This window comes from Capra hircus, chromosome 17 (genome assembly GCF_001704415.2).
Source record: "Capra hircus breed San Clemente chromosome 17, ASM170441v1, whole genome shotgun sequence".
NCBI classification, from domain to species: Eukaryota; Metazoa; Chordata; class Mammalia; order Artiodactyla; family Bovidae; genus Capra; species Capra hircus.
The window spans coordinates 61,003,831-61,027,188 of NC_030824.1; the positions used below are offsets into that span (position 1 = coordinate 61,003,831).

The window sequence follows — 23,358 nt, forward strand, 5'->3', positions numbered from 1 at the left end:
AATTAATAAAAGTTAATTATTTAACCCAAGAACCAGAAGGAGTTATATTATAACTTGAACCTAAAGAAAGTACTACTCTTATGAATATTAATTTCCACTCTACCTATTTTCGACTCACGACTTTCAATGACCTCAGGATTCAAGGTAAGCTTTTTCTCTAGGAAAATGTTTTACCGAAATCCGTAAAACCTATCCTGCATGTATACAGAAACCAGCGACAAAGTTAGGTGAGCCTGAACTGTGTACTGCGCCAAGCCTCACTTAGAGACCATCATAGACACAAGTAAGAAGCCTGGTGCCACAGCTGCCACTAACAGATAAGCAGGCCTATTTTTAAATGTCAGTCTATAAACAGTGGACCCATGTCATGCAGAAGAATGACGCTGGGGATGAGCTTTTGTGCCAGGAACAGAGATTTCAGTTCTGGCGCTGCCACTCCCTGGGCCGCGGCCTTGGGCCAGCGCTTCAACTTCTGTGAGCCTCCATGAACTCGCTTCTTAGGAAGTCCAAAAGGGAGGGGATGTGTGTATATTTATAGGGCTGATTCATTTTGCTGTACTGTAAAAACTAACACGACATTGTAAAGCAACTATACTCCAATGAAAATCAATTTAAAAATAAAATGGGCAGATTAACAGTATGATCACATAATGTTATGTGAGGTTTGACACATATAAAGGGCTTAGAAGAATGCTCACAATACAGAACCCTTAAAAGGGCCAGTTAATCATGCATTCACTCAACAAACAACTGCTGAACACCTGCTTTGTGCCAGGCACTGTTCTAGTCACTGGTGATAAAGCAATGAACAGACCAGACCCAAATTCTCCCTCTGATGGAATATATATTCTAGCAGGAAATATCTCACAGTTAAGCAGCTTACAATTATTTACTATTACTGGTAAACCACTGGATTCCAATGCCACCCAGGGGACACTTAGCAAAGTGTGGAAATATTTGTGCTTGTCACACTGGGGGAGCAGGGATAGCTAGACTGGCATCTAATAGGTAGTGTTGAAGGATACTGATAAACATCCTACAGCACAGAGATGGGCCCCACAACACAGACCTGTGACGTGCTGTGCTAAGTCGCTCAGCTGTGTCCAACTCTTTGCAACCCCATGGACTGTAGCCTGCTAGGTTCCTCTGTCCGTGAGGATTCTCCAGGCAAGAATACTGGAGTGGGCTGCCATGACCTCCTCCAGGGGATCTTCCCAACCCAGGGATCAAACCCAGGTCCCCTGCACTGAAGGCGAATTCTTTACCACCTGAGCCACCAAGCAAGCCCAAGAATACTGGAGTGGGTAGCCTATCCCTTCTTCAGGGGGTCTTCCCAACCCAGGAATCCAACTGTGGTCTCCTGCATTGCAGGCGGAGGGATCAGGGAAGCCCAACAAAGGTCTATCTGGCCCCAAATGTCAACAGAGCAGAGACTGAGAAACTCTGTTCTAGAGATTATACATGGACTCAGTTAATTCTTAACACAGCCCTATAAGATATGGATTATAAGTATTGCTATTTCATAGCATTTTATGGTAAACAATGGTAATGGTATTTTTAAAAAGACTTTTCTGATGTGGACCATTTTTAAAGTCTTTACTGAGTTTGTTACAATACTGCTTCAGTTTTATATTTTGGTTTTTTGGCCCCAAGGCATATAGGATCTTAGCTCCCCAACCAGGGATCTAACCTGCACACCCAGCATTGGAAGGCAAAGTTTAAACCACTGGACCACCAGGGAAGTCCCAGTAATGGTACTTTATATAAAGTGTGATGATACAGTATTTATACTAAAGTGTGTGTGTGTGTATGTGTGTATGTGTGTGTATATATATAGCATATGCTAAATCACTTTAGTTGTGTCTGACTCTCTTTGCAACCCTATGGACTACATAGCCTGCCAGGCTCCTCTGTCCATGGGATTCTCCAGACAAGAATACTGGAGAGGGTTGCCATGCCCTCCTCCAGGGGATCTTCCTGACCTAGGGATTGAACTGCATCTCTTATGTCTCCTGCCTCAGCAGGAGGGTTCTTTACCCCTAGTGCCATCTGGGAAGCCCCATATGCATAGATATATAGAATATGTAAATATTAATATATTAGATTTATATACTTGTACAAAAATTACATAGGGATACACACACTTCAGCAGTGTGTACACTTAAAACTCAGATGGCAGATTTTACAAAAACTGATTTCGACTTCATTTTCTGACCCATAGCTGTACCCTGGTGCCATTTAGATTGTAAGTTGCTGATATCTTGCCAGATTTTCGCTCACAGGCTTCAGAAGGAGATCTTTTGCACCACATTTGCATTGATTGGGATGTCAGACAAGAAAGCAGAAACTCAGACCAGGAGTCCAGAGATTCAAGATATAGCTTCATCATTTCACTGGCTGTGGCATCTTGGGGCACGTTTCTTAATTTCCCTGGACGTCACCGACACGTGGGGCAGTCACGTCCCTCAGATCGTGCGTGAAAGTACTATGGAATGTGCCGTGAGTGATCACTCCAGCGACATGTACTGAGTGGTCACTCCACACTGACATTTACTTCTCACTGCAGCCTGGGAGGTAGGCGTGCTGATCAAGGCAAGCTGAAGGAAACAGGGGCTTGGAAAGGTGACAGCCTGCCTTTGAGGTTACAGGTCAGCAAGTGACAGAGCAAGGGGTCTCACCGTGCAGTGTGGCTCCAGAGCCTGCCCTCTGGACCAGCGTGGGCTGCTCTGGCTGAGGCCAGGACACCCAGGAGGCTCTCACAGGAGCAGTTCTGGTTGGCCACAGCTCATCCTCCTCCTGATTCCCAAGGGTTGCTCTGCTCTACGTGCAGCCACGTTCCTCCCCAGGCCTACCTAGTCAGCCAGTTGGTTCATTCATCAAAGAATGAAGTCTCTTTGTCTTTTTATTTACTAGAATATAATTGCTTTACAATGTTAATTAATATCCCATACAATGGAGTGAATCAGCTATATGTATCTAAATATCCCCTCCCTCCTGAGCCTCCCGTCCACCATCCTTGCCATCCTACCCATCTGTGTCATCACAGAGCACTGAGTTGAGCTTCCTGTGCTATGCAACATGTTCCCACTAGCTACCTATTTTGCACACAATAGTGTATATGTTATTGTTGTTGTTCACTCGCCCAGTTGTGTCCGACTCTTTGTGATCCCATGGACTATAGCGTGCCAGGCTGCCCTCTCTCTCACCATCTCCCAAAGTTTGCCTAAGTTCATGTCCATTGCATCGGTGATGCCATCCAGCCATCTCATCCTCTGATGCCCTCTTCTTCTCTCCTCCATCTTTCAAAGCATCTGGGACTTTTCCAGTGAGTCAGCTGTTTGCATCAGGTGACCAAAATACTGGAGCTTCAGCTTCAGCATCAGTCTTTCCAATGAGTATTCAGGGTTGATTTCTTTTAAGATTGACTGGTTTGATCTCCTTGCAGTCCAAGGGACTCTCGGGAGTCTTCTCCAGCACCACAGTTGAAAGCATCAATTCTTTGGTGCTCTGCCTTATGGTCCAGTTCTCAGAAACATACATGACCACTGGGAAGACCATAGGCTTGACTATATGGACCTTGACTATATGGAGATCATGTATATATGTCAATCCTAATCTCCCAATTTGTCCCATCCTCCCCTTTCCCCTGTGTCCACACGACTGTTAAATTCATGTCTGCATCTCTATTCCTGCCCTGCAAACAGGTTCATCTGTACCAAAAAGATGTATGTACCTTGACGTTCACTGCAGCACACATTAAAGCCAGGACATGGAAGCAAGCTAATTGTCCATCAACAGATGAATGGATAAAAAAGACGTGGTACATATACATAACAGGATATTACTCAGCCATAAAAGGGAATGAAATTGGGTCATTTGTTGTGATGTGGATGGACCTAGAGTCTGTCATATAGAGAGAAGTCAGAAGGAGAAAAGCAAATATCATATACTAACGCATATCTATGGAATCTAGAAAACTGTGCTTCTTTTTTGGATTACTTTCCTTTAAGAAGGTAACTGGAGTACACAATAGACACATTAATCCAATACAAAATTCAAAAGCGCAAAAGAATAGACAGTGACAATTAATTTTCCTTCCTATCCTTGTCTCCCAGCTATCCGCTCTTTTCCACTAAGCTAACCACCATTTCTGGCTTCCTGTATATCATTCCAGAAATATGCTATACAATATATATGTATTCTTTTTTGAAAGCAGATATACTACGTGTAATATACAAATCATACTATTTTGCAACCTGATTTTTTCCCTAAAGAGTATTTTTGATAATCAGACCATATAGAGCTCCCTTTATTCTTATTTGTGTCTGAAGAGTTCTCTGCAATTTATTTAATCAATTTTGAACACATAAATGGCTACTATATGCCTGATATTTAACAAGGCTACACTGGACATATTATGCATATATCACTTCTTACATTTCCAGAACATACTTAGGATAAATTCCTAGAAGTGGAATTGGTGAGTCAAAGGGTATGTGCCTTTTTAACATTTAATTGAAATGGCTAAATTGCTCTCCATAGGTGTTATATCAATCTCTACTTCCACCTAAAATGCACAAGATTAACATTTATTTTCACTTTTATTGCTATACTCAAACAATATATTAGAAAAATGTTTTATCTTTGCCATTTGTAAGAAATCATATCTCACACTTTAAATTTACATTTCTCTTACTGGGTTTAGATTGAGAATCTTTTCATGTGTTTCAAGAACCAACTGCATTTCTTTTATTGTTCTTTTACCTATGAATATTTTATTCATATTCTTATTCAGTCTCATTTTTCTAATGAGTTGGTTTCTTTATCTTATGAAATTACAGAAGTGCTTATCTACGTGAGAAATAAACCCTTTGTCTATAAGCTGCAAGTATTTTCCGCCAGTTTTTTTTTATTTGTTTTTGTGGTGACATTTGGTTTGTAAGCAGGGTTTATTTTCTCAATTCTTTTCACTTATAGCTTCTGGGTTTATTTCATACTTAAAAAGTATAAAATAATATTCCACTTGCAGAATATTAAAAAATCCTTTAGCACTTCTGTGTTATATTTCAAAGTTTATTATCTTTGGAAGAGCAGAATTTATCTTGGAGGATTGTTAAGAATTCGGATTAACTTTCTTGTTTCGTAGCTGTCACAATAATCCTATCAACTAATCTATCCTTTCCCCACTGATCTGAACTGCCAACTTTATTAGGAGCAAGCTTCTCACATTATTTGAACTCATTTCTTGACTTTCTGCTCATCTGACTATCAATAAACAAATACATAGACCATTTTAATTACTGTAGCTCTCACACGCTTTACTATGTGGCAGAGATAGTTGTCCTCATTATATACCCCATTTCCAGAATTTTGCTGGCTGTTCTTTAAGAACTTAGAATCACCAAGTGGTATTTTTGTTAGACTTCTGTTATATTCATAAATTAACTTAGAGAAAACTGACACTTTCAGGATGTTGAATCTTCCCATCCATGGACACTGTATACTTCTGTGATACAAGTCTTTACCTCCCCCACTCTTTTGGTGAATTTCTGTAACACTAAAAACTTTTTTCATACAGCCTTTACTACTTTTACTCCTAGAGTTAGCAATATATTCCTGTCTGGCTAATGTCAACACAAATAGGTCTTATTTCTAAACACACATGGTAATGAAAACTATTAGCTACAGTTTTGTACAAAATGTCATTCATTTTTGTTTTGGTTTTGTTTATGTACCCAGTTCTTGAAACCTTAGCAAACTCAAGAGTTGAAAACTTCACTATGACCATAGCCACGTAACATACTTGTTTTTAACTCCTTCTAAGAAATATTTTTCTCCTAAAATGTTTTAGCATGAATACAGAACTTACTAGATTTTTAAAAATCTTTGCTTCATGTTAGCTTCACCTTCAATTTTGGGAGTACATAGAGTCTAGCAGTGTTACATTACATATTAACAGTTCTTATTAAACTAACACCCACAGACCTTACCTCCTAAATTCATTCCAGCTTGAAGACACTTCTGAAGTCTGCACGCAGGACAATTCTTCCGCCGAATCTTATCAATTATGCAGTCATTTCTTCCCGCACACAAATAGTTGTGTTGCCCTGAATAAAATAATAAAGAATAATTGTTAAAATAAAGACTACTATATTAATATAAAATACTAATATGTATAATCAGATAATGAAACATCCTCTTTCCTGCCTTAAAATCTCTTTGTCAATAAAAGTAGAAGAGAAACATGATCTGCGAATACTACAGGCACAGGAACGGCCAGCTGAATACAGGTGAGACTTCAGGTTGCAGATGATAAGCTTAAAACTATGTTTACTTCCAACAGGTTTCCAAAGAAATAAAGCTGCACTGCCCACTGTTTGACTTTATTGGCATGTGTCCTTTCAGGAGATGGTGCACATTTTATCCAGCCATCACCCGGCACCAAACTAAACAAAGGCCTTGCTTCAGCTTTTTTAAAAAGTGTACTTTATTGAAGTATAGTTGATTTACAATGTTGTGTTAGTTTTAAGTGTACAGCAAAGTGATTCAGCTATAAATCTATATACATTCTTTTCACAATCTTTTCCATTACGGTTTATCACTGGATACTGAACATAGCTCTCCGTGCCATGCAGCAGACCTTGTTGTTCATCCTTCCTACATATACTAGTTTACATCTGCTCATCCCAAACTCCCAGCTGCTGCTGCTGTTTAAGCTGCTCTGCCTGCTCCCATTTATACATCTCACTCCAATGGGAAGACTTTCAAATCATTGAACTAGAAATGTAGAACAATTTCATTTTGCAAGTCAAACTGGCACCAAAATAATTCAGATGTGGAATATGCTTGGAGGGTGGCGTCTACTGGCAAAATGCTAAACTGTACCCTAGCTCTATTATTCATTTACATATCCAAATTAGCATACCATATTTACTGAACCTCCACTAGAGATCAGCTCTGTTGGAGGCAGCAATGAAAAAGACCAAAGTCTCCATTCTTGTGACCTTTTAATGAGGGAAAGAGAGTCAACAGACAAAGTACTTAGGGACAATGGTCAACTGCTGGACAGTAACAGGTGCTCAGGAGAAAGAAGGCAAGGGCATAGAATGCGGTAGAGGTGAGGAGGGTATTGACATTTTAGAAAGAATGAAGGGAAAACTCCACTGGAAAGCAACTTTAAAATAAAGGTCTGAAGCAAAGGAAGGTGCTAACTGTGTGGACATCTTGGGGAGAAAATACGGTAGGGCAGAGAGAAAAGCAAACGAGGGTTGACAGGGGCCTGAGGGTACCTGGCGTGTTTAAGGAACAGCCAAGTGTGAAAGGTGGACAGGGTCAGTGAACATTACCAGGGGATGAAGAAAAAGAGCTAACCTCAGTAAGCCCATGTAAGGCCTTATCAATCATGGTCAAGACGTGGGCTCAGTGAGATGGGAAACCACTGGTTTCCAGGGCTTTGAGATGAAGAGTGACGTGACTCATGGTTAATAGGACTGCTCTGGCCACAGTCTAAGAAACCGACTGAAGTGGACAGAGGACAGGGTCAGAGGGAATGGGTGGCAGGCTGTCCCTATACTTCAGGGGACGATGATGGGGGAGCAGCGATGAGAAGTGGTCAGGTCCAAGGTACACTTGGAAGGCAGAGCTGCTAGAATCTGCTGAGAGATCTGAGAACAAGGGCATCTGAAGAAGCATTAAGACTCTTGGGCTGAACAAACAGAAAAATGGAACTGCTGTAAATTCCAATGAGGCAGACAATTAAGAGCCATGGCTTAGGGGGAACTACTCTGGCTTGGTCTTGGACATGCTAAGCTTGAGACCCCTGAGAGGTATGTCAGTGGAAGTATGGGGCGGGGTAGGGGACAGTGAGATACAGAGACCTGGGGCTCAGGAGCAGTCTGGGCTGCAGATGTAATCCGCTTGTGGTTATTATTTTAAGCTATGAGACTGGATGAGATCATATGGAGACTGGAAAGGGAAGAGGTGTGGGAACTGAGTCATGGGTCTCTGAAAATCTGTAGACTAAGCAAATGGAATCTGAGTGATGCTTGTAAAGCAGGAAACAGGCTCCAAAACCCCGCTTCAACCCAGTACCATCACATTCCCTGGGTTGATAATTACTAAGGAAATTACAGGAAGTACTCAATAGATTTAATGTGTATTGCTAATGGTATTAAAATAATTTAACCTAGAGCTCATTCTCGGTAACATTATGGTAAATTTTAGTAATGGCGATCTCAATAAAAGAACAGTAATAGAATAGGGAAATCTATCAAAGGGAAGAAATGAAACTCCATCATTATAATAATCTAATGACTTCTTAAAAAAATGAAAGGCTCTCAGTCACTATAGGTAGGTGTCGATAATTACAAAAAGGCAATCAACACCCACAGGAAAGACTAGAACCGATTAGCCTAACATTTCACAATGCTGCACAATATCTTAAGAAGTTAAAAATAAAATTTTAAGGCCTATTATGGCACTATTTTATTTGTCGTACAACAACCCTACGACATAGGTAAGGCAGTTATTACTGCTATTGTTCATAAGAAGAAACTCATACTAGAACTGATCAGGTGACCTCCCCAAAAGGTGGAACCGGAAGCAGAATTCGGACAATGCTGCTGTGTCTCAAGGTCAGAGTCTTTTCTAAATGTCGATTTTGAAATATAATTTACTGGTGGTCCAACAGGATGCTGAATGCTCTTTGGAAAGAATAAGCAAAGGAACATTATTTGAATGATGCATACTTTACTTTATCACCCAGTATTTCCACTGGCAATCAGCATTATGTGCCTTTTTTCATGATGTGAAATTAAAGACAAATTCAGAAATTTCATCTCTAATGTACACTGAGTTGAATAAATGTCAATGTCCAAACAAATAACTAAATGCAACTTTGGTTTCAATTCAACAATTATTTATTGGGAACCTATTATGTGTGCAAGGCCATAAACCATTTGCATCAGGAGCTGGGGTGTTCTATGGTCCCTTCCATTTCTGAGAATCCATGATAAAATATTACAAAGTCTCTTAGCTGTAAGCATACAATAATGCATAAGAAATGGCCACTGTCCAATAAACACACTATTTCTGGGTGTTCAAAAACAGACTTCTAAGAGTTAGGATTATACTACAGGGATTTCTTTTTAATGAACATCTTTTAAAAATTCATGTTACTGTAAGAGCTGCAGAAAATGTCCTTCCATATACACTGAATTATTGTATCTGGTTTCTACCAGTTAGTAGAAACCAGACATTGGTCACAATCACCAGTTCATCTCCCATCCAAACAGAATGGGAGAGTTTAAAGGCCAGCTGTGGGGATGTCATACTAGTTTTATCTGTCATTTATATTTTTAAATCTGTAAACATGAAAGATCTGAATCACAGCTACACAAATAGGCAATATTATCCTGTCCATTAATCTATGATAAAATAAACAACCAAAAAACCACAATGAAAATGAGAGAATGCATTTAGAAGACTTAAAAAACTTTTGATCATGTCTTTTAAAAAACACTGTGCTCTCCTGTTATAAAAATAGCTAATCCAGTATAAGTCATAACCCAGGGTTTCAAAGGTAAGTAATTTTCTACTACAACGTTAACATGGGCCGGACAGTGGAGGCTTTGAATGAAACTCATTTTATTCGGCAGGTGATGAGATTCTTGCTTACAGGATGTGAAGTCCAGAGGTGTATTTCAGAAATATGAATCTGAAGGTTATGTCTTTTTTTTTTTAATTTTTATTTTTACTTTATTTTACTTTACAATATTGTATTGGTTTATGTCTTAAGGAGGTAGAAAAGAAGTAGCAGACACTACTACTTTCAACTGGAGGTTCTCTGAGATGGCCTCTATGCAAGTTAATAGCTCTATTTTAGTCAGAATATATAGCCACAGGAATAATCCTATGGATAAAAAATGTTAGTGGTAAAGGAAACAAAGATTTCTCATTTCACTTATATGTCCATTAGAGGAGGAATTTCAGTTTTAGTAGTAGAATAGCTTGAATCAGATAAACCTCCTATAGAGGACAATTATAACTGTCCACAAAAGGGGAGAAAAAAGATCTGAAGGCACTGGGGAGCAACCAAAAGCAAGCAGAAGCTGGGAGAAGACTGACTGTGGAACAAAGAGAACACCATAGACTGCCTCATGGTTGAATGGATTTTCTTCCTGAGGGTCTTGGACTCATGTCCTTCAGGGGAGGCTGAATGGAAGCAAAGCAAAATCCTAAGTCCTAGTTGCCAGAGAAGGCAGAGAACAGGCTTTGGATTGTTGTAAATGTGTGCACCCTTGCTCAGTCGCTTCAGTCGTGTCTGACTGTTTGTGACCTATGGACTGTAGCCTGCCAGGCTCCCCTGTCCACGGGATTCTCCAGGCAAGAATACTGGAGTGGGTTGCCATTTCCTCCTCCAGGGATCTTCCTGACCCAGGGATCGAACCCGCATCTCCTGCGTCTCCTGAATTACAGGCAGACTCTTTCCTGCTGAGTCACCAGGGAAGCCCCTTTGGAACTTTAGGAACAGCCAGAAACTGACAAGGGCTTGCCAGGTGGCTCAGCGGTGAAGAATCTGCTTGCCAAGCAGGAGACGTGGGTTCGATCCCTGGGTAGGGAAGATCCTCTGGAGAAGGAAATGGCAACCCACTCCAGTATTCTTGCCTGGGAAATCCCATGGGCAGAGAAGCCTGGTTGGGCTACAGTCCATGGGGTTGCAAAGAGTCACACATGACCTACCAACCAAACCACAAAAATTGAAGAAGGATAGATAGTCCAGAAAGGAGGGGATATCATGAGGTGTGGATATATTAACTCCTCTCACATTTGCAGCTGACCTCTGAATTGAGCATAAGACTCCAAAGAGTCAAAGGGTGAAAGAATTTAATGCTTTAAACAGTTAAGCAGGGTATTTTAGTTACTATCAATCACAACGAGAAAGAATTTGAATCTCACTAAATTAGAAGGACTCAATCTTTCCATTTCCTTTGGCTTGCCATTTAAATTCCATTTAAATTTCCTCCTCCTTAGAAGGAAATAATGTATCCCGGGATTAAGGCATTAATTTTAGGGTTAAAGGTATAACAAAAACAGATCATCCCTGAAAAATCGTACAGCAAAGGCCCTGTAAGTTCAAAATGATCTGTCAGTAATTTCACTACTAGAATAAAACACAATACTCTTCCGAGAAACGTAACAGAACCCGGAGTCTCCAAAATGTAGTAATTACTGGAAAAATGCAAACCAGAGTCAAAAGAAAACTGAGTCAGTAGAAACAGACTCACAGATGATTCAGAGTGTGAAACTAGCAGATAAGGATTTTTAAATTGATATTTTAGACAAGTCAAGAAAATATGAAAAAAAGAAAAGAAAGAAATGGAAACTCTCAGAAGAGATTTGGACACTATAAAAACAAACTGAAATCAAAGAACTGTAAAATATACTATTGAGGACACAACATTTTGGGTTGAAATTAACAATATATTGGACACAAAACTCAGTGAAATTAAAGAAACAGAAATAGAATCATAAAAATTAAAGCACAAAGACAAAAGAATTAAAAGATAAAAGAACAAGGTACTTGTGGCCTATGTGGTGGCATTAAGTAATTTAACATACTTGTAGTAGGAGTCCCAAAAAGAATGGAGAGAATAGGTCAGAAAATAATATATAGAAATTTCCAAATTGACTAAAACAACAATTTTATCAAATGCCCCAAGAGATAAATACAAAGAAAACCACTAAGGTACAACATAGTTAAATTGCTGAAAACAAATATAAAAAAAAATTTAAAGCAGCCAGAACAAAGCAAAAAACAAACAAACAAAAAAACCCCCCACAATTACAGTATGTAAAGGAGAATAAAGGTAAGAGTAAACACTGATTGTTTATAACAATCAAGGCCAGATAACAACATACAATTATTTTCAAATTCAGTAGCACCAGTGAAAACATTCCTCAAAATGAAGGTAAAATAAAGACATTTTTGGATAAACTAAAGTGAAGAGAATTGGCTGATAATAAATCACATTATAAGAAATAAAAAAGAAAGTTCTATGCTAAAGGGAAATGATATCAGAGAGAAATGTGAAATCTGGATGTACAGAAAAGAACTAGAAATGACAGACAGCTAAATTTTAGAGAAATTTTCTTTCTTTTCTTAAATTCGAAAGTCAAATGTTTAAAACAAAGTAAATGTGTATTATGGGATTTATAAAATATATATAAGTAAAATATCTAAAAACATAGCGTAAAGTATAGGGAAAGATATAAATGAAATTTTACTGCTCTAAGTTTCTTACATTGTACTTGAAATGGCATAAATTATTCCGGGTAGACTATGATAAGTTAAGAGTACATCTTGTAATCCCTCAAGCAATGATTTTCTTGCTCTGGGCAAGCAGCATCAGCATTACCTAATAATTTATCAGAAACTAAAATCCATAAACCCAATTTCAGACCTGCTAGTTCAGAAATTTTGGAGTGGGACCTAGAAATCTTTGTTTTATGTAACCCTTACTGTGATTCTGATGTATACTAATGTTTGAGAAATACTACCATAAGCAGCCAGTAGAATAAAAACACGAAGTGTAGTTTAAGGGACAAAAAAGATATGGCATACTAAAAATACTCAATCCAGAAAGGACAGAAAAGAAGAAACAGAGGAACAAGTAAAGGAGGAAACGCAAAGAAAGCAAACACGAGGCTAAGAGAGAGAAGTTCAAGTACAGATTCAAGTGCAGAAACAGTTATACTAAACGTAAACGGTTTAAACACTCCAGGTAAAAGTCAAAGACGGTAGACTGAAGTTTCTAAAAAAGACAATATTTCAGTGTGTGTTATGATGCATTTTAAATAGAAAGGTACATATAGGGTGAATGTTAAAAAATGGAATATATATACACAATGAAAAATGTAAGCATAAGAAAGCTGATGCGGCTACATTAAAGTCAGACAAAGTGGACTTCAAGAGAAAAGCACCACAAAAGATAAAAACTACCATTCACAGTTATCAAGCTGGGATATAAGCAGCCCTAATATCAACACACTTAACAACAGAGGTTCAAAATTCATCAGGTGAAGACTGTCAGGATTAAGGCAAATAAAGCTTAGTCCAAAATCATAGTTGGAGATTTAAAAACCCCTCTCTCAGCAATTGATAGAATAACCACTATGTAGAAAATTAGTGAGGATACAGGAGATTTTCAAACATCTTGGATCAATTAACACAGGCACATAACTGAACAATACACATCTTCTTTTCAAGTATACATGAAGTATTCACTGAGACAGACATAGTCTGAGCTATAAAACAAATTTAAAATTCTGAAAGGATTGAAATCACGGACAATATATTTGCTGGCCACAAAGGAACTCAATTAGAAATCACACAACAAAATGATATATAGACAAGTCCCATATTTGATAATTAAGCAACATACTTCAGAAAATTAATGGGTCAATGAAGAAATCACAAGTGAAATTAGCAAAGATTTCAAAATGAATGATAACAAAAACATAAAACTTATTAAATACATTTAAGCAGTCCTTGTAGAATTTTTAGCTTCATATACTTAGTCTAGGAAAGGAGAAGGGTTTAAAATTGATGATTGAAGATTCTAGCTTAAAAAACTAGAAAAAGTAAAAACTGAGAGCAAATCAAATAGAAAGAGTGAAATTATAGTGTAGAGATCAATGAGAAAGAAAAAAGCAAGAGAGAAAAATAAGCCAAGCTAAAAGTTGGGTTTTGGTACAGATTAATTAGGCATCAGCAGACAGGCTGGGAATTCTGTCCCCTGTGTACCCACCCTGGGCCCCAGGCTGACGGGAATAGCCACCACAGTGAGTGCTGAGAGTCGGGGCAGAGGAGCTGTGGAGTCTGACTTAGGAAACCCACCGCTCCAGCCCAGAGGGGCAACTCACTCTTCACTGCTCAGATTTAGTCCAACGACCCCACTCGAGCACAAGGAAGACCAGAACTGTAATCTTACCTCTTGTCAGAACTCAAAGAGCTAGAAATGAATGAGGAACCTCACTGCAGACTACCTCCATAAAGGGAGATGAGAACATAAGATTCAATCTTCATATTACTTCCTCTCAGAAGTATTAAACTACTCACATTATTGCTTTCTGAGGGACAGATTTTAATGGATGAAGGTGAGGGCCCTTTCTATAAATAGCTAAACTTTTCAAAACATGATGGGACCAGCAACTAATGTATTTTTTGAGAAAGAAATCAACACCTCTGGCTATTTTAATAACGAATAGAACCCAGTGACCACTCCACCCTAAGCCCCGAAATCCATATCCTATTTCGCCAATGCCAGTACCCTAATAACATGTATACATCCTCAGGAATCTGTACCCCCCAAAATGGAAGGCAAATCAATTAAAGCTTAGAAGGGATCATTTTTCCTCATAGAAATTTAGAGACAGTTTGGTCTAGCTACCCGGTAGCAAGCACTGTAACAGATACACCAAAGGGGGAAAAAAATGCATATTTTCACAACATGGAGAGAAATAAAAGTTTAAAATAAATGGGATATGATTGAAAAATTCCAAAATATTCCTTTAAAGTAAAACTTTTACACAAATGGGCTAAGCATCCATCCATAGGCACTAAGGCACTCTAGGAGAAACACTATGGAGTATTGGTCTACAAACTAATTGAGAAAGTAAAGATATGGTACAAACAGTATCCTGCTTGACAAACAGAACTTTTACGTTCATTTGGAATGTTGTATATAGACACAAACCTGCAGTAATGAATACTCACACAAGACCTACTGGCTTATAACGCACTGGTTTACAAAAGACCCATATAATACACAAATCATTTCTGTCCCATCTCCAGCATCACACCTTTCACATATAACAATTTAGAGGGCAAGTCTACACACATGAGAGTTTAGAAAAAGACCTCTGAGGGCTTGCAAGGAGGCAGTAGAAGATTCTGTGAAAGGCAGAAACAGCTTAAAGCAGAGTCAGAATCCCAAGCCAGACACATGTGCCTTCTTGGTGTTCTAAGTCTTAAATACATTTCCCGTAAGGCTCACATTCCCCTCCACTGACATTGGTTAGGTTGCCTTAAATTACAGCCATTGCGGAGTCATTCAGATGTAAAATCATCTTGTTTAAGGCTCTACTACAAAGCCACAGTCATCAAAACAGTATGGTACTGGCACAAAGACAGACATATAGATCAATGGAACAAAATAGAAAGCCCAGAGATAAATCCACACACATATGGACACCTTATCTTTGACAAAGGAGGCAAGAATATACAATGGAGTAAAGACAATCTCTTTAACAAGTGGTGCTGGGAAAACTGGTCAACCACTTGTAAAAGAATGAAACTAGATCACTTTCTAACACCATACACAAAAATAAACTCAAAATGGATTAAAGATCTAAATGGAAGACCAGAAACTATAAAACTCCTAGAGGAGAACATAGGCAAAACACTCTCCAACATAAATCACAGCAGGATCCTCTATGATCCACCTCTCAGAATTCTGGAAATAAGAGCAAAAATAAACAAATGGGATCTAATTAAAATTAAAAGCTTCTGCACAACAAAGGAAAATATAAGCAAAGTGAAAAGACAGCCTTCTGAATGGGAGAAAATAATAGCAAATGAAGCAACTGATAAACAACTAATCTCAAAAATATACAAGCAACTTATGCAGCTCAATTCCAGAAAAATAAATGACCCACTCAAAAAATGGGCCAAAGAACTAAATAGACATTTCTCCGAAGAAGACATACGGATGGCTAACAAACACATGAAAAGATGCTCAACATCACTCATTATTAGAGAAATGCAAATCAAAACCACAATGAGGTACCACTTCACACCAGTCAGAATGGCTGCGATCCAAAAATCTGCAAGCAATAAATGCTGGAGAGGGTGTGGAGAAAAGGGAACCCTCCTACACTGTTGGTGGGAATGCAAACTAGTACAGCCACTATGGAGAACAGTCTGGAGATTCCTTAAAAAATTGCAAATAGAACTACCTTATGACCCAGCAATCCCACTGCTGGGCATACACACTGAGGAAACCAGAATTGAAAGAGACACATGTACCCCAATGTTCATCGCAGCACTGTTTATAATAGCCAGGACATGGAAACAACCTAGATGTCCATCAGCAGATGAATGGATAAGAAAGCTGAGGTACATATACACAATGGAGTATTACTCAGCTGTTAAAAAGAATTCATTTGAATCAGTTCTGATGAGATGGATGAAATTGGAGCCGATTATACAGAGTGAAGTAAGCCAGAAAGAAAAACACCAATACAGTATACTAACACATATATATGGAATTTAGAAAGATGGCAATGACGACCCTGTATGCAAGACAGGAAAAAAGACACAGATGTGTATAACGGACTTTTGGACTCAGAGGGAGAGGGAGTGGGTGGGATGATTTGGGAGAATGGCATTCTAACATGTATACTATCATGTAAGAATTGAATCGCCAGTCTATGTCTGACGCAGGATACAGCATGCTTGGGGCTGGTGCATGGGGATGACCCAGAGAGATGTTATGGGGAGGGAGGTGGGAGGGGGGTTCATGTTTGGGAACGCATGTAAGAATTAAAGATTTTAAAATTAAAAAAATAAAAAAACAAAACAAAACAAAAAAAAGAAACAACTCTGTCCAGCAGGGCTCAGGGAACTTCAGTCACTCATCCATCTGTTGTACCAGTTCAAGGTACCTCCTGCCTGAAGGAGTGGTTACTTTTAGGAGAAAAGGAAGCCATTCTCGAAAATAGAAGGCTGCGAAGGTTAGAGTAAATTTGGATGGGGCACCAGGAAGATTAGTTAGTGCAATATTAATTACAGGGAAACAAGTACTCATATCAAAGGGGAAATACTTACAGACTTAAAAAAACCAAAATCCCAAACAAACCAAAGTTGAGTTAAAAATTTAAAAAAGTATCAACTTCCCTGTTTTTTCAACTATGATACTGCTTTTAATTGTAGAATAATTCTGCTTTTTTCAACAATGATACTGCTTTTAACATTGCTTAAATTTTATTCTTTAAAAAATTACCAAACCCAATACAGTGTCTTTTAAAACTGTCAATTACTTTGAAATCAAGAAACAAATTTTTGTTATACTTGGGCTGATCCCCTATGAGAAAATACAGATTGTATAACATAGGAATCTTGTCTCAAAGCATCAATAATGCTAGAATGGAAAAGGTAGAAACACGGAAGGCAGCAAGAAGGCACAGGGGGAAGGGATGACTTTGTAACCAGATACACCTGGTTACCAATCCCACCTCAGTCAACAGGGAACTACCAGCTTCTTTGCCAAAAACAGTGGAATGGCTCTGAACCTCAGTTTCCTGATCTATGAAATGGGCACAGTAATGCCTACTTTACAGGTTGTTGTGCTAAGCCACTCAGTTGTGTCCGACTCTTTTGCAACCCCATGGACTGTAACAGCCCATTAGGCTCCTCTGTCCATGGAATTCTCCAGGTAGGAATACTGGAGTAGGTTGCCATTTCCTCCTCTAAGGGGTGATCTCCTGACCCATGGGTCAAACCTGCACCTCTTACCTCTGCAGCACTAGCAGGCACGTTCTCTACCCCCAGCACCACCTGGGAAGCCCTACCAGGCTGTTAAAGTGAAAGTGAAGTCGCTCAGTGGTGTCGGACCCTTTGCGACCCCATGGGCTGTAGCCTACCAGGCTCCTCTGTCCATGGAATTTTCCAGGCAAGAGTACTGGAGTGGGTTGCCATTTCCTTCTCCAGAGGATCTCCCTGACCTGGGGATTGAACCTGGGTCTCCCGAATTGCAGGCAGATGCTTTACCATCTGAGCCACCAGAGAAGCCCTGACAACTAGGTTAGATGGATTCAAATTAATATACAGAAACAAGAAGGGCAATGCCTGGCCTGAGGTAAGGACTCAGAATAAAAAGGTGATATTTATCATCCACATTCATTTGGTTAGCTCAGTCTTTCAAAAAAAAAAATGGTATGGGAAATTTCAAAGAACAAACACAGTCAAATCTTAATTAAATATAAGTAAGAAAAGAATTTCCTGTTGGAAACAAATATGACCACTGAATTAGGAAGGTTTCTAGATGAAAAGTGTCCACTTGAGACAGGACAAATACTACACAGCTCTGATCTCATCTTCAAGCCTTAACGTTTTCTAAAAGCTGGCAAGGGTGTGAGAATGGAGAACTATATCCTTTAAGGTCAGCACAGGACAAAAAGCTGGACTCTCTGAGCTGTCTGCAACTCAGCTAAGAATTTTAGAGCAGTGCTCCAAACTGTAAGAGCTGTGTAAGATACTGGAAAGTTATAGCTCCCTTGATTATTGATCCTCATCTCCCCTGCCTGTTTTCTGTTATGACTTAATACCCAAACTCAGTAGGCACACATGTTCAGGGGCAGATGAAAGGTGAATCTGGGCGACTGAACTCCATTTTGCCTGGTAAGGACAGCAAATACTTCAGTTCAGCTGCTCAGTCGTGTCCGACTCTTTGCCACCCCATGGACTGCAGCACACCCTGTCTATCACCAACTCCCGGAGTTTACCCAAACTCATGTCCACTGAGTTGATGATGCCATCCAACCATCTCATCCTCTGTTGTCTCCTCCTTCTCCTGCCTTCAATCTTTCCCAGCATCAGGGTCTTTTCAAATGAGTCAGCTCTTCACATCAGGTGGCCCAAGGATTGGAGTTTCAGCTTTAGCAACAGTCCTTCCAATGAATACCCAGGACTGATCTCCTTTAGGACGGACTGGTTGGATCTCATTGCAGTCCAAGGGACTCTCAAGAGTGTTCTCCAACACCACAGTTCAAAAGCATCAATTCTTCTGCACTCAGCTTTCTTTATAGTCCAACTCTCACAACCATACATGACTAATGGAAAAACCATATCCTTGACTAGACGGACCTTTGTTGGCAAAGTAATGTCTCTGCTTTTTAATATTCCTTCCAAGGAGTAAGCGTCTTTTAATTTCATGGCTGCAGTCACCATTTGCAGTTATTTTGGAGCCCCCCCAAAATAAAGACCCTTGCAAAGAACAAAAAGAGGTTCTGGGATTGATTGATTTTATTGGAGTATAGTTGATTCCCAATGTTGTCTTGGTTTCAGGTATCCAGCAAAACGATTCAGTTACACATACATATATTTATTTTTGAGATTCTTTCCCTTTGTAGGTTATTGCAAAATACTGGGTATAGTTCCCTGTACTATACAGTAGGTCCTTGTTAGTTATCTGCTTTATATATAATAGTGTGTATATGTTAATCCCAAACTCCCCTTTGGAGACCATAAGTTTGTTTTCTATGTCTGTGATTTAAAATGAGTTCCCAGACCATGATTTAATTCCATTCAGCAAAGATAGCTAAACCAAGATAAAAAGAAGCAACACATGGTCCATTTCTTCCAAGACCTTACTTTCTAAAGGCTGGGAAAATTTAAATGATTAAGAGGAATCATATGGTACTCTTGTGACTTTAAAGGCAGAAAAGATTATACCTGAATGGGGAGATGAGGAAGGTTTATAGAAGGAGAACGCATCTGACGTAAGCCTTGGAGAATGTTGTGGATGTGAAACATGGAAGAGGACAGACATCAGGCACCCCCAGCAAAGGGTGAGCACAGGGAAGGCAGACACACAGCTCCATGTTCAGGGAGCAAGTGGTCTGGCGGGTGGAAGCCCAGGAGGGCAGGGGTTCAGAGGAGGAGCCAGCGGCATCTACGCACGCCGGTGACGAGAGGACGACCCGGGGCTGGCAGTGCCCCTCGGGCTCCTGAGCCCTCTCTTGCCTTCTGGGGCTCAGACCCACACAAGCACCTACCTGTGGAATATCCCACCCGAACGCCCAACACCTTAAGCTTAACAACCCTACCACTCACACAGCCCCCTTCCAGCCTCCTCAAATCCATATCCTTCAAGCTTCGACCAGTGGTCACAATCAGGAGCCGCCTGGGTTACACCCCGCTCCCTGAGATCCTCACGAGATCCCACGATCCTTCCCTCAAGCTTTCCTTGAATCCTCTCCATGTTCACCAGGACCTCCGCCCCTTTTCTCAGGCTCTTCTGGTTAAACTTCTGGAGTCTGGATTCTTGCTTAGTATTTGTATGACCTCAGACGAGTGACTCAACCTTTCTGCCCATCAGTTTCCTCCTCTGTTAAATGGGAAGCATCCAGGTGTCTATCTCATGAGTTTCCCCCGAAGATGAGTACCCCACACGCGGCACTGGGAACTGTCACAGGCCTCCAGTAAGGGCGCCATGACTGGTGGTAGCTGTTCAGTTCAGTTCAGTCGCACAGTCGTGTCCGACTCTTTGCGACCCCATGAACTGCAGCACGCCAGGCCTCCCTGTCCATCACCAACTCCCGGAGTTCACCCAAACTCATGTCCATCAAGTCAGTGATGCCATCCAGCCACCTCATCCTCAGTCGTCCCCCTCTCCTCCTGCCCCCAATCCCTCCCAGCATCAGAGTTTTTTCCAATGAGTCAACTCTTCGCATGAGGTGGCCAAAGTATTGGAGTTTCAGCTTCAGCATCAGTCCTTCCAGTGAACACCCAGGACTGGTCTCCTTTAGGATGGACTGGTTGGATCTCCTTGCAGTCCAAGGGACTCTCAAGAGTCTTCTCCAAAACCACAGTTCAAAACCATCAATTCTTCTGCGCTCAGCTTTCCTTATAGTCCTCTCACATCCATACACGACCACTGGAAACACCATAGCCTTGACTTGATGGACCTTTGTTGGCAAAGTGATGTCTCTGCTTTGAATGTACTGTCCAGGTTGGTCACAGTTGTTATCACTGGACTATTGCTATTGTCACGGGTTACTGCTGTCTTCATCCATTATTCCATATTATCTTCATTATCTCAAGGAACTAGTGATGAGTCTACCTGCCTCTACTATTTCCCCATTTCTAAATCAAAGAAGTCTTAGCCTTCAAAAGCTTTCTAAAAAAAAAAATAATTCTTACGCAGACCTCAATTTGTGAAAACCAGAAAAGAAGAGCTACTCTGGTTGAAATGAATGCCAGGGAGGCTCCCTGGTGCTGCCCTCCACTTTGTACCCAGCAGTGATCCAGGAGGTACCCCCTGGACCCCCAGGTCTCCTCTAAGCAGCCACTCGGGGCCATGAGCCCAGTCTGGACAGTGAGCCTTCTGAATCACAAATCTGATTAGCTCATCCCTCTGATTAAAGGCCTTCTTGGGCCCTTCACTACTTAAACTCTTAAGTCCAAACTCTTACATATTCAAAGTGACACTGAGCCTCTGGAGCTTGGAGAGGGGAGAGAGGTAGGGAGGCAGGGCTCAAGGATGTGCTGAGCAAAACTGACTGCCATTTGGGGACATGCAAGCCTCAGGGGCATCTGATACAGTAACACTGGGTCGTTATCTTCACTGGTGTCTTTACTATTGGTGTTTTACTATTATTATTGGGATTAATGACAATGTATTTCGAGGCTTAAGAAAGTGGAAAAAGTCAGAAGATGGGTCACTGTTTATATCTGTATTCCACTTCATATGTACAGACATGTAGGTCAGTCCTGCATCACAAGCACCATCCTTAGAGAGGTCCTAAGGCTGCAGGCATCCTAAGGCGGGCTGACCCAGGCGGACGTTCAGCCCTAGTTTGGGACAGCACCTGTGAATCGTCGTGCCCCTCCCAGCTCTTTCTGACCTTAGGAAGGAGTCCTCTTTTTGCTCTTCTCTGGCTTCACTAATCTCATATTTAGCACCATCTATGCGTATGCACACCTCTTTCACGTCCCTAGCAATGTTCTGTGCCTCTAACCACCTCATCTAGGAAATACTCCATCTCCTTTTCTTCCACGTGGGAGCTACACAAGGCTGATAATCAAGACTGTCCCCTTTCACCAAGTAAAATACTGAAGTTCTCAGGTCAGATTAGATATGGAAAGAACCGTGTTCTAGAAGCTTGAAAAACAACAAAACACTTTTGGTGGTGGTGGTGTTTAGTCGCTCAGTGGTGTCCAACTCTTTATGGCCCCATGGACTGTAGCCCTGCTAGGCTCCTCCATGGGATTCTCCAGGCAAGAATATCATGGTTGCCATGCCCTCCTCCAGGGGATCTTCCCAACCCAGGGATCAAAGCCACGTCTCCTGCTTGGCAGGCAGATTCTTGACAACTGAGCCACCAGCAAAGCCCACGAATACCTTTTAGAATCTTTAAAGAAAGAGGCACGGAGAAGGTGGTTGAACTAAATCTTAGGAGCAGGCATTGCACCAGGCAGAGAATAAAAGTGATTTTCAACTGAACAGGATGCCCCAAATTCCACATCTTGAAAAACAAAATGACTTCTCATCACACTGAATATTGCTATCTGGCCCTGCCTAGCATGCCAGGTCCTCTCCCATCCTCCCAGAAAAGCCATGCCTGGGGATTAGATTGGGCATCCTGCAGGGGATGGCCTCTGCCCCGACCCCCGGCCCACTGTTTCCTTCCAGGCAGAGGCAGCTCTGTGGGAGCCACACCTAGGGCCCCGCTCTGTCTGCCTTACTCTCTCTGCCTTGACTAGTGCGCCTGCAAAAGTCTGACTTGCCTGCTTCAGCACCATTCTCCTCATCCGGGAGGACTCCCTCCGGGAGCAGGCATGGCCTCTAATCCTGGGGGCCCTGCCATGACCCAGTGCTGCCGCCTGTCCCTGCATCCAAATCTGGGACACAGGCAGGAGGGCCCTCCCTCGGTTTTCGTATTTCTCCCGCTCTTACCATTAAGCCATATCCTTCAAGTTATTTACCAAACAACAAAAAAAGTTTCTATTTTCCCTTCCACCCACCACTTCTTTCATTTTTGGTTTGCTCAGAATCCAGGTGGGGAAAATGCAGGGCTATTTCGCACGTCCCTTTGAGATGACGAAAGAACCCCAGAGAGAGGCTCTGAGACCCAGATCTCAACCACAGGGACAGATACCCGGGGCCTCCCAGGTGCAAATTCTGTGCCCAGGATTCCATGGGCCCCTCTGCCCACCTCCTGGGAAGCCTGCTTCAGGATCTCTGCCCCTCCCAGATCCACAGCTTCTTAAAAGGCAGGCAACCCGGTGGATGCGATCGCTGCGGGAATCCACATCTTAGGATGCAAATTCTTGATGACAGTTAAGGCAGATTTTAAACCTTTTTCTGTTGTTTTTGTTTCCCTTTAAAAAAAAAAAAACTGTCAACTACATTTCACCACAGAATCTTGTTTTCCTTTAAAACCTATTTTCATGCTTACTGTGCTACGTGAAATGTAATTTTCTTTTTCACACCTTGAAGCTACCACAGAATTTAACTAAGAGGGACAGTAACATGAAACAGTTTAATATTTATCAGTCTCTGAATGAAATAGTGC

General features: G+C 40.9%; 1 protein-coding gene across 3 annotated transcripts in view; it reads right to left on the bottom strand.

Annotated features, from left to right (window-relative positions):
• NR3C2 (nuclear receptor subfamily 3 group C member 2) overlaps positions 1–23,358 on the bottom strand; it is a 433,501-nt gene that overhangs the window by 132,538 nt on the left and 277,605 nt on the right. For all 3 annotated transcript variants that reach the window (XM_018061588.1, XM_013970502.2, XM_005691196.3), the window contains exon 4: positions 5,991–6,107. In XM_018061588.1, coding sequence (XP_017917077.1) covers positions 5,991–6,107 — 117 coding nt within the window. The remainder of the gene's footprint in view (positions 1–5,990; positions 6,108–23,358) is intronic.